The following is a 15,744-nucleotide window of genomic DNA, read 5'->3' as shown; positions in this document are numbered from 1 at the left end:
CGCAGGTGCAAACAATGGAGCTGAATGGGTCTCTGCAGGAAGTTTTAAAAACACAGAATGAAAAAAAGCACAAAAATTAAAAAATAAAAATTCAAGTCCATGTTCGTTCTAAAAAGATGGAGTTACAAATAAAGTTACAAGAATTTTTTTTTGAGATTATCAAAATAAACTTAAAAACAATAATAAGGGGGACCCAGAGCAGCGCCAAAGTGCTGACCTTCAAGAAGTTTGTGTTGTTTGTGCATGTATAGTGGTGTTTGAGGTACTGCCAGGTGTGAAAACAGAAGTGATGTTATATAAAATAACTGGAAAATGAATAACAACTCTTTAGTTTAATGTTTTATTTGGCATACAACAAAATTCAATAAAAGCATAAAGAATTGACATTTTACACCATCACCCAAAATGAATGTCTCCCACTAAAAATGTAAAACTTGAAGCTCAAGAATAATAAAATACAAGGGTTGGGGCTGTGGAGTGAATACATATGAGGCAAGCAACATCTTCTGACAGGCAAGGCAAATAAGGCAGAAATCCCCTACCACTATATCTAACAAAGGACTTAAAGCTACAAATCACAACACACTAAACGTACGCAAAGAAGAAAAATAAGCAGACCGGTTTCTGAGCAACTCTTTGCCCTAAAAATGAACATTCCAAAAGTACTTCAGTAGGACGTTTGTTTTTTTCCACAAAAGCACATTGGAAATCTTACGACAGTGAACAGTCAGTCTTAACTGTAAGGCATAACAATCAAATTATTTTATTTTAGGGTATTTAGGTAGCCTAAAGAATACTGTTAAACCTTCATTCTCACCATTCTTGCCCAATCAGGTGAGCTACGGGAGTCACATGGCCATTGAGGAAAAGATTAGAGAACACAAATGCGGTCTAGCAAATGTTCCATCCATCTGAGCTTTGGTCCCAATGAAGTCCCATCCGCAGCTCGTGCTGTATGCTTCAGAGAGTAACCACTCACTTCCTGCCTCTTCTTGTCTTCAGGTGGAGTTTGATTTTCTCAAAGGATGAAGTTGGGTTTATGGGCACAACTTGAAAGAGCTATGCAGATGAATGGAGAAGGTATATCCAAGTTAAGGGCAAGGAGGCAACTAGCCCCTTACCCCCTTCCCCGAAATCAGCACTGCTTTGCCTTGTCAAACCCTATAAAAAGGAATGCATGGCAGCTGGCCAACTACGCAAAGTGTTAGCCCAATCGCCGATGGTTGGGGGAGTGTGGTTGCAGCGGTGCCACAAGGTCGCTGCCCCAGGAGATTGCTAGGGCGGACTAAGCATCCGCTTCACATTTCCTTCCCCCAGAGTAACCTGGTGCTGCTGTTGCGACACCCCAGACCCACTGGACCTCTGGTGGATCTCCAAGCCTTCTTTGGATCATAGACATGAACCAGTGTAGCATTCACACCCAGGCAGTCCAGCCTTCATATAACTGGGCCAGGTTGTCCATGTTGGTGGCCTCCTTGATGACAAAGTCCACCTGTAACATAAAAGCAAGATAACAGTTCACAAAACATAGTGAACAACCACTTCTATACCAGAGCAGGGCTGACCCAAGGAGCAATCAGCTAAATATGTCAATGTTAAGAAGAAAAAGGTTTTAAAGAGACAAATAACCTGTAAGTCTAAAATATATACCTATCAAGCGCCACCTCTTTCAATAGCAAAAAACTGTTTATGACAATATGAATGCACCTACTGTAGTTTTTAAATAGCCACCCTTATATACATATAGTAAAGGGAAAATGCAAATAGTAATGTGTTACAAACTCTTAATTGTTGCTTAATTTTCTTCAAGCAAAAACTGATGTTGTAATTTACATGAAAACTGATTAATGGGCTTTCGGTCTGGCTGGCAGCACGATGGCAGTGTAGAGTGAGAAGTGCTCGTCATTAATAATTAATAGTTGCCCAAATTCACTCAAATTACCTCAAAGATTAGGTAAATCAAACGTTTTTTTAAATGGGTGACAGGGGAACGACAGTGTTGTTGTAAGTAAAGCACAACAGAGAAGACGGTCAGGTGCCACAGGCTAATAATGCTAATGTGGAGGACAAAATGCAGCAGGAGCAAACTGGAGAGGTTGAGTTAAGCCTAACCCTGAAACAACAGATAATGCTTGCCGATCATTATATTTAATTGATTAGAAGAAAACTCCAGGCCATGTTGTTGAGTCTTAATGCAGAAAAAACCTTTGTTCAGGTCAACTGGGAGTTTCTTTATAGAGTAATCGAGAGTATTGGAGAGTGTGGGATTTCACCAGACCTTCATTAGGACTATTCAAGCACTGTATAATAGCTCAAGTGCAAGAATTAAAGTGAACGGAGACATATCAAACTGGTTTAAAAAGGGAAAAGACAGAATTCCCAATAAGACCCCTACTGTTTGCCATATTTATTGAAGCTTTACGCCAAAGGGATCATTCAGGACAATAACATTAGAATGTATGAAAATGCTAGGGCAAGAATACACAATTTCTGGTTCACAATTTCTGGGTTGTATTGATGGCTACAAGAGAAACAAATAGAAAATACCTCCTAAATTGAACACAAATGGGAAAAGAAAACTAATTTCAATCTCAAGACAAGCTTGGGGAAAATACTGAGTTCTAATGGAAAATCACAAGCTCAATCTATATATGTATGCGTCTAGAATGTTACCTGCTCGGTAACGCTCATCCTCCTGTTGGGATCAATGTCTCTGCCCTCCAGCTTGGCTTTGACTCTCTTCCATACACTTACAGCATATGAATTTCTCTCCTGGACAGCTGTTAACAAAGCACACAGCAAAAGCAGTCTGAGTTAAGCCACTGAGAAATAATGCATCTGTTTAGGAGCTGTGCTTGCATTTCTCACACACACACACACACACACACACACACACACACACACACACACACACACACACACACACACACACACACACACACACACACACACACACACACACACACACACACACACACACACACACACACACACACACACACACACACACACACACACACACACACACACACACACACACACACACACACACACACACACACACACACACGATGGGTAGAAACTGTTATCTTGCATTTGGTTAAACATATTTAAATGAAAGTACCTCGTCCTGTTTTGGGGTCTCGTACAGCCCTCTTTGGGCTGGGGTTCAGACCTTTGCTGTTCATAGGCAGAGTGCTAGGTGGGGTATCATTGGGGGTTCCCAGGTTACGTTGCAGAGCCTTGCGTGCATTTTGGGACATTGATTCAGGCTGGGTCTTCACTCCACTGCATCTTACAGCTAAAGTCAAACCACACTTTAATTAGAATATGTTTACATTATTATAGAAAATTAAGACATTGCTTTTCATCTATGCCTTGGACACAATGTGTGGCTGCAAAGTTTGTAGATTCATCCACGAGAAAGACTTACATAGATATCATCAGGAGCTACTGGAACTCGGATTTTTTTTTTTTTTTTTTCGTGCGCAAAACTTGTTTCTACCATTTACAAAGCATCATTTATCAGTTAATTGTTTAATATTGACTCTATAGCACAAAACGTTATAACTGAGTAAAGTACTGAATGCATTGTATTACATTTTTCAGTGTTGGATGTTAAAACAGAACATTTCATAGTCTTACAGGGTATACTGTTCACCTCATAGAAAGAAGGAAACTAACAACTATCGGGAACTTTTAGGATAAGTGAGGGGTCACAAAATTGTGTACATTCCAGAATGCCCATACCTGCTGCAAAGCTTGTCTGTGCTGCAGAAACAGGACTGGCACATTCATTGTCTCTGTCTGTCACCAGTGGAGAGGCAAAGCCCACTAAGCCCTTGTATACACTAGTGATGTAAAAACAAATTATTATTACAGAAGATAATTAAATTGTTTTATTCACAATACAACAAATATTTGAGTTTCATCTCTTCAATAATGGGTTATACCTCAGGAGTTAAATGGAAGGTTCCATGTGTTTGAATAAGAGCATATGTATATGCGAGTAAGAGTACCTTTGGCTTTGAGACTGCAGCTCCTTGAGTGTAGAAGGAATCTCCTCCAACAATTCAAGCTGCTCATGGTTGCGAGGCTGCCCACTAGCTTGAACCAAAGTGAATAACACCAACTGGATGTTGTCCTGCCATGCTTTGTACTCCAATAGGAAGTGACGGACACTACCTTCATATGCAACCTCTTCTCCATCCGCCAATGCTACTTCTTCATCCTGTTTCAAAGAATTAACACAAAAAATGACAATTTGGGGCACACGTGAAACAAAAATTATGGCATTTCTCACAGTTTTACGTTCTAAAAAAATGCACTATAGGTGACCCAAAACATAAACTTATAAAGTATTTGGAGAAAATGGTGTGTATGCATGGATAAATTGAGCAGATTAAAGTCATCTGTTTCAAAAACTTGAGGTTACTTACATAACCCCAGTTCTCTAAGTAGTGTCTCACTATGGGGAATGCGCCTCCTGTGTGACCTTGCTTAATAACACTACGCCAGCCCTTAATGGCTGGCAAGGTTGATGTCCATGTCTGGAGGGGAGGGGAAACAAGCTAAAGACAAGCTCACCTCTTCCTAGCTTCCGTAGCAAGGAGGGTGGTCTGGTGAGACACTCATGCTACTCAGAGAACCAGGTCATGTAAATATCTAAGGCTCTCTTTCATTGCATTCGTTTTGTGTCTCACTATGGGGAAATATTGACTCACGTATTGTCAGACAAGGCTGGCATTAAGACAACTTTTCCTTGTGGTTTTTCTTACAATTGGACCCACGCCCCAAGAAGAAAGTGAACTGAGGGCTGAACGTGCCATGGTTGGGGCAGTGACGTCCAATTCATAAAATCTAGCAAAGGTGTAGGGTGAAGCCCAGCATGCTGCGGTACACATGGAATGTGACAGAAGGCCTGCAGGGAGCTGAAGGCCCTTGCTAGTATAAGCAAGAGCAATCTAGTGGGACAGACGTGGTTTGGACACTAGTTTTCCTGTGTGGGTTCACCCAAGAGAAAAAGAACTGGTTGCCCTTCCAGAAACCCAGGGTCCTTTCCAAATAAATGTACAGTGCACGGACAGGGCAAAGATTATGCAGATGCCTGTGTGACTGATGTTCCTCAGAGGAAAAAGCCTAGGGTTAAAAGTGAAGGAAAAATCTTTGCCTTCCAGTCCACTCATTCCTCCAATCTGGCCAGAGTGGGAGGAAGGAGTGCTACTGGTGGAAAAGCATACAGAAGGCTCTTTGGCCACCCGTGTGCCAGTATATCCACTCATGGTGGCACTGAGCATTGTCCACAATCGCCCGACTGAATCGTGACCAAAACTGGAAGCTTTATCCCAAGGTAGTGAGGCAGTCTGCATACAGTGGGTTGCCCCTGGACAACAGATCTGCCCCGTAGCTCTGAAAGCAACGCATGTACCGAGAATTCTGAGACAGCAGGTGTACACTACCCCATATTATAATTCTGTGTGCCAGTGTGTGTAACTGGGGGGGACCTGAGCCCGCTCAATTCTACTGTGGTGGCCTATGTAAACAGATGGAGTTGTCTGTTTACATACTCCACCACAATAGAATTGTCCAGTCTCACCAAAACACGATGACTTTAGCCTTTAGCCATGGGAGGAAATGTTTCAGAGCCAAGTGAAGAGCCAGCAGCTCCAGACAGTTTATGTGAGCAGAGCGCATGCGAGAGCCCCATTTCCCATTCACTGTTTTCCCTCATGAGTGGCCCCCCCAGCCCAAAAGAGAGGCGTCTGTTGTGATCGCCTTCCTGTAGTAGACAGTAGAGGAGCCAAGCTTTCATGGGGTCAGATTAGGAACTGTCTGAGAGCAAGAGAGCAGTCTGCAGCTCCTGAGCTCTCTTAGGTTCCTCGGGACTGTTGATGAGGATGGCCTGCCCAAACAACCACCCACCCCCCTATCCTATCCTACCCTCATTTCTGCATCTTGTCCCATCTCCCCCATCCCACTTCAAGCCCAGCGCAGTTTAGCAGATGGCTGTGCCGTCATGAGCCTGGGTCTGTTGAAGATTTCTGCCTGTTAAAGGGAAGTTTTTTCTTGCCACGCTATGATGGATTACGCTGGGCTCTTGTAATATAGCAATAAGTAAGGTCCTTTACCTGTTTTTGTAAACATAAAGATGGGCATGGTCTTGTTACCTGCTCTTTTGTTAATGTTAACAGACAAATAGTAAGGTCCTTTACCTGCTTTTGTAAAGTGTCATATTTCAGAAAGCAATCTTCATGGGGCATGGCTTCAGGGCACCAGGCAAGAGGGCATGAGACAAGAGTTTCTAGCACTAGTCTTAACAGGCTTGGCTCCAGGCTGCATAGCCCAAATATTGCTGCTAACAGATTGATTTTCTTCTTTTTACACAAGTTTTGTCGAGTGGTCAAGCAATTCGTTTTGATTTGTACTTTCAGTTGTGTTTTACATCAACAACATTTATCAAAAGTTTATTAAAAGGCATGTGCATGTGTCCAGTAGCTGTATCTTAAGTTTACCTTGGCCATTGCTTTCAGCAAGTGTTTGACATCTGCCAGCTGGCGATTGTGGTTTGAAAGAATGGTCTTAATTGAGTCTACAAGTTGCTGCAATGTCTCCCCACAAGAATCCAGCTGCTGCTCCCGCTCCTCTCGAGTCCTCTTCTCAACACTCAGCTCCTCTTCCAGCTTCCTCTGGGCACAGCACAGCCAATCAGGACTTCCTATTGGCAGGTCCAGCACTGGGCTCTGTTGGGATAAATAAAGAGCTTTAAAAAGTATATGTAGTGGAGTTCTTGAAGGAGGGCAAAGGGCATTTCAGGAAACTCATAACAGCGCATAACTATGACATTAATCTAAAGGTCTGGGTAACCTACCAAGATAGACAGCAATGTTGAGAAACAGTAGAAAAAGCATACCATTTGACTGAACAATGCTTTTGTTGTATTAGCATTTTGAATATAAAAAGAATGCACAACAATTCAAAATGTAATTAAATCCTTTAAATTCTTATAGTTACTGAAAGAATGAAATAAGCAAATATTTCTTTAAGAAAGCTTTTAAATTGCATACCGCCGTCTATCATGAAGTTCATGTTTTGTGAAGTTACATGTAGATATGTCCTGTTTGGATTGCAATTTCTGTACGTCTGTATGCTCCTTTTGTAGAGTAAAATGGATGAATTGGTTTAATTTGCCTTGAAGATGTATTCAAAATCCATTTTGAGAAAAAGTTGTAGTGCAGCTAGAAAATAACTAATGTGTTTTTTTCTGTTTTAGTGAACAAATGTTAATGGCTAGATGTAAAAAATATTTTAATCACTTTATTTATGGGAGGGTACTGGCAGTTACTGACAACTTTAAAGGTGGAATGCTGTTTTGTTTGTAAGTGCTAGAGTTGACCTTGTTAATAAACAAACCTTGCATGTGCTGTATTAAAGTTTGTATTATGACCACTCTGTCAATTCCTTTTATAATAATTTAATATTTTGCATGACCCACACTTAAATAGTGATCGGATCCTGAAGCCGCTCAAATTTTATACAAATCTTTTACCTTATTCTAACAGGCGTATTACCACTGACCAAGCATGGAAAACCATTATTTTTCTGACAGGTTTCTTTTGTTTTATATATTTCATATTTAAACTCTCTTTCTGATCCCACCAAATGCTGTTTTGGTGGCATCTAAGGATCATGTTGGTAGGCTCTGTTAGCCTTTTAGTAGGACTTAAGGGCATAATAGGGATGAGGGGTTTCTACAAGGATTGTTTATTCTTTCATCAGGGCACAAGTACCTTTTGTTAATTTTAAAATTATAATTATACTTATACTATTACTTATAATTCTTTAACATATAACAGAAGTATAAATATTCTTCGTATGCAATTACAAATCAGTCATACTGTATATTTTGACAGCAATATAGAATTTACAGGATAGACATAGAACCTACCAGTCTGTTAAGTAGCTGGAGCTCCAGAGGAGACACTGTGGTATTAAATTGTGCAGCATAGGAACAGGTCTGCTGGCAGCGCTTCAGCAGATCAAACAGCGCTGCATCCATGTTGAGGGCTTCAGGGGATCTGGTCCGAAGGCTTTCAAAGTTCAGGATGGTGGAGCACAAAAAAGTGACCTGAAAAAAGCAGCAAATCCTGACAGTTGCTTTCACATAGGTCATCTTTCAGATTATGTGACGGGTAAAGAAAAAGTGAATCACCCCACAAATTGCCCCTTGATCATGATCAAGGTAGTGGTGTTACCTGGCTGGTACGTTGGTTTTCTCTGGCAACCATAGCACGTCTATCCCTAATGGTCATCTCGAAATCCTGCAGGACAGGTGCAAGTGCTGGGTTGGCTCCACCAGCCCACTTCAGACGCTGTTCAATGCTAGCCTCAAGTGATGCCAGCTTCTCCTGAATAACCAAGGAGTCAGACAACATAGCATCTGATCTCTGAACATTTATTAGATTTTTTTAAATGACATCAGAAACATTTTTAAGCCAAGCAATACAAAACATTTAATTTTGCCACATAAAAATTTTGTTTGCAGTAAGAGAAGGCTATAACGTTTTTTTTCTCGTGAAATACAAGGGGGGGGAATTTAAAGTAAAGATAGTTAAGAATCCAAATATCTAATCACTTTCATTCTTTTTCTAAAAATAAGAAAACTCGTTGCCTCCTTGACAGTGTTTTTATAATTTCTACTGCTTACTTGTATATTGTATTCTGCATCGCTTGTGTGTTAAACTGCCCAAGCACTGCAGATTGACACTAGCTCAGATAAATCTAGTGCAATACGTCTCATTACCTTAGATTAATGTATGCTGTCCAAACTAAACAATAAATTAATAAAGTTAAACTTGGAGCATACATGTCATGCCATATGTTGACTATCAAAGAGTACATTAAAGTTTATGCCTCCTGAGAGCTGTGAAATGAAAAAACTCTTTAGGAAACCTAGAGTTCCGCTTGTTTTTGTTTTGTAGAGTTTACACTTCTTCTAACTACACTACAGCTCTCAGCCTACAGTGAAAGTTGACCAACAACTGAAGAGTTGGAACGCCAACTTCTACTGGCCAATAATTACCTTTACCTTTAAGACTTTAAATTAAAAGTGCTTTATTTACAGGACAGACTACCACCCTTTTCTTTAAATGCATGATTATAAAGGGAAAAATACATACTGAGGAGGAGCCAGCATGGTCTGTTGCACTACGTTTGCCATCAAAGCTGGCAATACACAAATAGCATCAGGTTGTGTGCAATGTGTACATGTTAGCATGTTACGCTGGTATATTGGTCACTCAGGTGTATAACCCGCTGTGCACTTTTTCGACAAAATACAGACGTTAAAAGTGCGTCTTACAGACCGAATTTATGGTAAATTTGTAAGCTCCGTTTCCACCAAGTATGGATCAGTACAAGTTTGGTACGGTTTGGTAAAGCTTGTTCAGGTTTGCGTTTCCACAGCTGCCAAGTGCCCTCTTGTGTAGGCCGATAGTCGCGTTAGCTATGTAATAGTGTGACACTATGGCAGTGCGACAGTGTACCCCGCTAATAAATTCAACAAAGAAGAAAAACGCGACACAGTAAACAAATACCAACATCCATATGCATTTAGTAGTGGTGGTGCGCTGCTACTGAAATATGACCGCTGCTGATTTAGTTTTTTCTTTTTATGAGAGAAGAGAAAGTAAATAAAAGGAAAGGGAAAACAAAGGACAGAGGTCCAGCTTATCTCTTTATTAATTAACATTGTATTATTTGCGCAAAGGACTCAAATGTGACCACTGCTGCTGCCTTTTTTTTTTCTTTAAGAGAGAGGAACGGGAAAACAAAAGGAGAGGAGACTAAAGCCCCGTTTCCACACAGCAGTCTGGTACGGATCTGTACCGTTTGGTTCGATTAAGCCCGATCCTGTTTGCGTTTCCACAGCCACCCGTGCCCTATTTGGTAGGCGGCGTCTAAGCCAGATGACGATAGCCGCTATGTAAATAGCGCCATATTATAGCAGCCAACAGCTAACCACTAACTAATAAATTCAACAAAGGAGAAAAACGCTACACAAACAAAACCAACGCTGGAAGACATCCAGCAGTTCATCCACTTCATTGGCATGTGACTGTTTATTACAAGAACTCAATGAAGCTTTGTTTCAGAGAAGGCTGTGTGCCGCAAGGAGAAATACAGACGTAATCAATCAGCTGTATATCACAGTCAATGGTTTTAACATGGCGGAGTTTTGTTTGCCGACGTAACACAGGAAGTGACAATTCTTTCAACCAATCAATGGACTGCAGTGTTTAGCTCCACCTTTTTGGGTCGGCTCGACATTCTTGGCACCCCAACGGAAGGGTCACAAAAAGTGGGACGGTACGGATGGGTTGTTTGGGAATCTTTCCCGGGATTAGTCTATGGAAACGCTGCAAAATGTGCGCCGTACCGAGACGAACCAAGCCGGACCACTCGGTGGAAATGGGGCTATAACATCATAGTATTTTGCGCTATAGAGGCTTGGACAATTTACATACTTCTGAGTAAGAAAATGTGCATTATGCTTTCTTACAAATTCAATCAAGCTTTGTTTCAGAGAGGGCTGTGTACAACAATGAGAAATACAGACTAATAAACCATCGACTGGTTATTTAAACACGGCAGGGTTGCGTTTGTCTTTTAAAGCCGCTGTCGTTCGGGACTAATAAACGGACTGCAGTGTTTAGCTCCACCTTTTAGGGACAGACCTTGGCACCCCAACAGAAGGGTACCAAAAAGTAGGACGGTACAAGTCGGTAATTTGGGAAGGTTTTGGTCTATGGAAATGCCACAAAATGCGTGCCGTACCGAGACAAATCAAACTGAGCCGCTTAGTAGAAATGGGGCTTTAGTTAGTTACAGCTACAAAAAATTCTAAAAAGAAAGCATGACAAACCATAATGACGAGAACTGACTTTCCTACTCAAACCAAATACTCAAGTAAAATTACATCAAAATGTTGGAAGATATGATTAAAGAAAGATTCCACAGTAAGCTTTATTTGGGGTGATACTCACTTGAATGGCAACTATCACTCCCTCATCTTGACTCAGCTTGTACAGCTTTTTCTTCATATTTCCGAGAATGACAGAGCGAGGAGGAATGCTAACACTTAGAGGCGGACTACTGGGGCCCAGAACATCCTCATGTTGCCACTGGAAATGGAATCACAAACAAAGCAAGTCTAAAGGATAATGCACAGAAATATTTGTATTTGTTTTCTAATGTTTACATGCTTGACAATTTGTTGCCTACCAAGCGACAAGGGACTGCAGATGTAAATTAGCCCAAGGCTAACTCTGGTGTAATGCATCTAATGGTAAAATGTATGTTTTAATTGCACATGGTCTCTTACAAATAAAGTTAAATTGAATTGAATTGTTATCCGTAATTCGAACTTGCAAGTTTGGCTCACAAATGTTACAAAACTGAAACACACAACAATTCTTATTTGAATCACAGATTTTGCAGATCTGACTTTTGTTAGTCATGTCAGCAAATTAGAATCAAATGTACTTTTACTGAATTTAGTAGCAACTCTACCATCTATAAGCAGGGAATATTGTTTATTTTGTACCTGAAACATTGCAACGTGCAGCTGGCTTCTCTGCAGGCTGGCCTTGGCTGCCTCCAGGTTTGCATCCATCCTTCTTAGCAGGTCAACTTTTTTCCAGGCAGCATCATAGGAGGAGGCCAGTACTGTGGCTCTGTTAAGCAGAAGCTGTGTGATCCGGCCTGATCCCAAGCTCTGCTCCACTGCTATTTTACAAAGCTCTTCCAGAGGCACCTACATAGCCAAGACATGAGTTTAGTTCAAGATAATGTGTCTGACTCTGACTGCGATGCAACATAAGAACTTTTTAGGTAAATTGAAAATTAAAGCAGTAAAATTACCGTTACCGAGCTACATGGCTCTACACTACCAGCATTTCCCTGCATATGAGTATAACAGTAAAAAAACAGAATGCCCATGTGGGGCTGAACCTGACAGGCACAAGAATATGTAACTGAAATCACTTTTAAATCATCATACACACTCACGCAAATAACTTTAGTACCTTGCTTTCAGCACCAAAGTCTTTTGCTTCTACCTGGGCAACAATGTCCAGGCTAAGGGCAGACAGTGAGTTGCAAAGAGCCAGACCAAGGGCTTGGCTGGGTAGACCCATGAGCATTTGACGAACAAAATCAGCTGTGAAGACCTTGATGGGGCGGGTCATCTGTTCCTCACTGGCCACTGTCACACCTGACACCGTTGCGCTGGAATGCCGATATAGAGGCTTTCCCAAACCAACTGGTCCATTTATAGGTAAAAGGTCCTCAGCTGGTGTACAGGTACCTGAACAAAAGAGATATATCACACACATGAAAGCTTTGGGCCAAAAAATATACCGGGACGGCTGTGAATCTACCTCGGGGGACAGCCCATGTTGAAAGCACAGCACACTACATGTTTCCCAGGCGAACATATGTGCCCCACACTTTCAGAATTACAGGTCTATAGTAAAAATGCTGTTTGAGCAATGAGAGCAGCCTGTATGATCTATAAACTGTCAGCGCTTCTGAAGGCTCTTCAGTCAGCCCGATTCTCCTGATTAGCTAGTCCGATCCTGGGCAGTAACCTTGAGCAAAACTAAATTCATGTTTAAAAGCTATCTGCGTACAGAGAATGGCTTTGTGGTAGTGTATCCATAAGATGAGGTCAGGGTTGGGGAAAAAGGATGAGAAAAAGAAACTAAGTAATTGCAATACCGCAAAATATAATATTCCTTTACCCATTTTCTTAATGTCAAATACAGGGTTTGTTTACTAGGTTAAAGCTTGCCTCCCCCTTCTAGGCTTTTTACATGTTCTATTCAGACTGGTAGAGTGGGAATGCAGAGAAATATTGGACACTACTAGAAGGCCAGTTGTTATTGGAAGCATTGTTTGGGAATTCAAGTTCTTAGGGCTCAGTTTGTTGATTCTTAAATCGGAAGGTCGAGGGTTCAATCCCCGGCTGCTGCAAGCAACATGTCCGATGTGTCCTTGGGAAAGACACTTTAATTGCTCCCCTTTCTGCGTCAGGGGCGTATGAATGTATGTGAATGGAATGGCATGAAACAATTAGTTACTCGATGGGCCATATAACCAGCCATCAGTGGGAGAAAAGAAATAGAAAACCTAAAGAGAGGAGAAGATGAAACATAGCAAACTTAAAGTGGTGTGTCTGAATGTGAATGGGTTAAATAACCCTATGAAAAGAGCGAAGGTCATAGCAAAATTGAAAAAAGAAGGATCACAGGTTAGGGATCTACAAGAAACACAATAATATTAAAAACAATTTTTTAGGGATTTAGAAGGGATACTGATATGCGGAGGGGACTTTAACATTACACTAAATCAGGATTTGGACACAACTAGTACAAAGAAAAGTAGCAAAATTCAAATTCTCCACCCGACACTAAATATGAACAGCCGGAAAAGGAATGGACAATGAATGTTAGTGTACTAAATAATCCAAGTTTCGTTGAGAAGATCAAAAGGGAAATAAATACCTACAGGAAAGAATGACAATGGGGAGGTAGATTTTACTACTCTATGGGATGCCATGAAAGCTGTATCTCGTGCAGAATACAAGAAAAATAGACTGAAATAACATCAGAAGAAGATTGAAGAGCTTAAAAAATTACAGCAACAACATAAATACTGCAAAATGCAGGTTTATTTAAACATATCTAGGAAGTGGAGAAAAAAGTGAATGAAATACTAGAAGACAAAGTGGAAAACAAATCAGACTTTCTGAAGCAGGCTTATTACGAATCAGGCTCTGTGAAATATATATTCTCTGAAATGGCTCCCTATAAAATCTAAAATCCTTCCCATTTAGAAAGCTCTTAATGACCAGTAATCATCAAGAGTCTACAGCGCTTGGTGGCTTTAATTTTTAGCTTTAGTTTTTTTATCTGCTCCTTTCATTTCAATTTTGTAAGACAAAAATAACTTTCGAATGTGTGGCAGTGAGAAGCTCTTACCAGACAGAGACTGAGCAAAGGAAGAACAAAGTCTGAAGAAGTCCATGATGGTTTGCAGTCTCTTGAGAAAGAATACATCCTCCATCAACTGCCTCTGATTTAGGCAATCAAAGATGTTGAGCTGTGTGGCTCCAGCCTCCCTCAGAACATCTACCTTGCTCCAGGCTGAGGGTATCTCCAGAGAGCTAATCTGGGGGCAAGGAAGAGTAGAAGAAAGTGAGAGTGAGAATTGTTTTTATTTCTTTAGCTCATGCCACAAAAGAAACGTGAAAAAACTGTGAAAGTATTACTCTACACCAGTTGTATGTCTTGCCACAAATGCTTAAACCCTAACCTCTATGGGCCTTTTCACATTGAGATTCTGCCACAGTGCTTTGACAAAGCTCAGCTTTGTTGTACTTTGACATCTGAAACAAAACTTACCTTCTCTGTTAGCTGTGCGAAGGCAGTCTCTAGCTGGGTGAACATGCCATCAAAGGCCACCAACAACATTTGACCTGCAGACATTTTTGGCGTGTCCTGGCCTGGTCCCTCCATGCTACGAGGCTGAATCAGCTCAGAATACTGAGCACGCAGCATCCTGAGCACACAAAGACAAGTTCTTCATCAACATCAATCTTTTTATCAGATCAGAAAATTGAGAAATTTAAAAAAAATATTGGCTTGCCTTTATTTCTAAATAGGTAGCCTAGTTACCCCCCCCCCCCCTGAACCCTCCCATTACAGAGTAAAAACTGAAATCCATCAGAAAATTATACATTATTCAATTTAACAAGTTTTCTCTTGATTTACCGTAAATTCCGTACTATTGAGCGCACCTGGATATAAGCCGCACCGGCTAAAAATAAGTAAATAAATGTATTTGTACATATATAAGCCGCACTTGATTATAAGCCGCAGGTGTCCACGCTATAACAAGAGCTATTTACACAGACGTAGGCTACCGGTAACATCCGCAAATACTGTAGCGTCCGTACGGACGTTAAAGGACGACGAGAGCGTTCAAATAATAACTTTTAATAACCCGATCACTGTCGGCCGTGACCACGCCGTTTACAGCAGAGAGCAAAACCATAACTTGCCGTAACAATCCAACTCTCTCCCCCAGCGTTCTCTCATACAGCCACTCAACGCGTTCTCGCTGGTGCATTCACTGACTCTCCACATAATCGGAATTATGAACACATTATCAACTACTGACTTTACAACATGAACCGTTACAATATGAAGCCTAGCCGACGGTGTCTGTAACACGGCTGATGAAAAAGATGACCGTAATATATTTCACAAGAAAAAGTCCATCCATTCACTGCCTCAGAATGACTTCATTACTCACTTCCTCAGTCTCTGTTGTCGCTGTCAGTGTCATCTTAAAATGCAGCAGCTCTGTTAGCTTCTTTGACAGCCAGGTCGATCGCCTTTAACATGAAAGCTGCATCATATGTATTTCTCCGTGTGTTTTCCATCATGAGGGTGCGTGCATGAAGCGCAAAATGACTGATATTAAGATCCGACGTGACGAAGTCAAATGTTTTTGCGGCAGAAGCTCATTGTCCCCCATAAAAAATCCATGCATTAGCCGCACCGGAGTAGAAGCCGCAGTGCTCGAAGTGTGAGAAAAAAGTAGCGGCTTATAGTCCGGAATTTACGGTAGTTATGACAACATTAGGCACTTCATATAATCAGCCTGGTCATTATTAGACGC

General features: G+C 41.1%; 2 protein-coding genes across 2 annotated transcripts in view; one reads left to right on the top strand and one right to left on the bottom strand.

The window, feature by feature from the left end:
- Positions 1-15,744, top strand: part of elof1 (elongation factor 1) — a 383,117-nt gene that overhangs the window by 34,040 nt on the left and 333,333 nt on the right. The gene's annotated exons all lie outside the window — the stretch shown is intronic.
- smg1 (SMG1 nonsense mediated mRNA decay associated PI3K related kinase) overlaps positions 327-15,744 on the bottom strand; it is a 77,550-nt gene continuing 62,132 nt past the window's right edge. The window contains exons 52-64 of the mRNA XM_079366815.1: positions 14,463-14,619; positions 14,040-14,229; positions 12,084-12,364; positions 11,603-11,812; positions 11,043-11,180; positions 8,253-8,405; positions 7,946-8,125; positions 6,513-6,740; positions 4,020-4,231; positions 3,751-3,851; positions 3,125-3,301; positions 2,674-2,780; positions 327-1,492 (exon numbers count right to left, since the gene is read on the bottom strand). Coding sequence (XP_079222941.1) covers positions 1,415-1,492; positions 2,674-2,780; positions 3,125-3,301; positions 3,751-3,851; positions 4,020-4,231; positions 6,513-6,740; positions 7,946-8,125; positions 8,253-8,405; positions 11,043-11,180; positions 11,603-11,812; positions 12,084-12,364; positions 14,040-14,229; positions 14,463-14,619 — 2,212 coding nt within the window. The 3' untranslated portion in view covers positions 327-1,414. The remainder of the gene's footprint in view (positions 1,493-2,673; positions 2,781-3,124; positions 3,302-3,750; positions 3,852-4,019; positions 4,232-6,512; positions 6,741-7,945; positions 8,126-8,252; positions 8,406-11,042; positions 11,181-11,602; positions 11,813-12,083; positions 12,365-14,039; positions 14,230-14,462; positions 14,620-15,744) is intronic.

The sequence above is a fragment of the Symphodus melops genome (assembly GCF_947650265.1).
Source record: "Symphodus melops genome assembly, chromosome: 17".
Taxonomy (NCBI): Eukaryota; Metazoa; Chordata; class Actinopteri; order Labriformes; family Labridae; genus Symphodus; species Symphodus melops.
The sequence above is the reverse complement of the archived record's forward strand: the minus strand, read 5'-3'. Positions and strand labels throughout refer to the sequence as shown.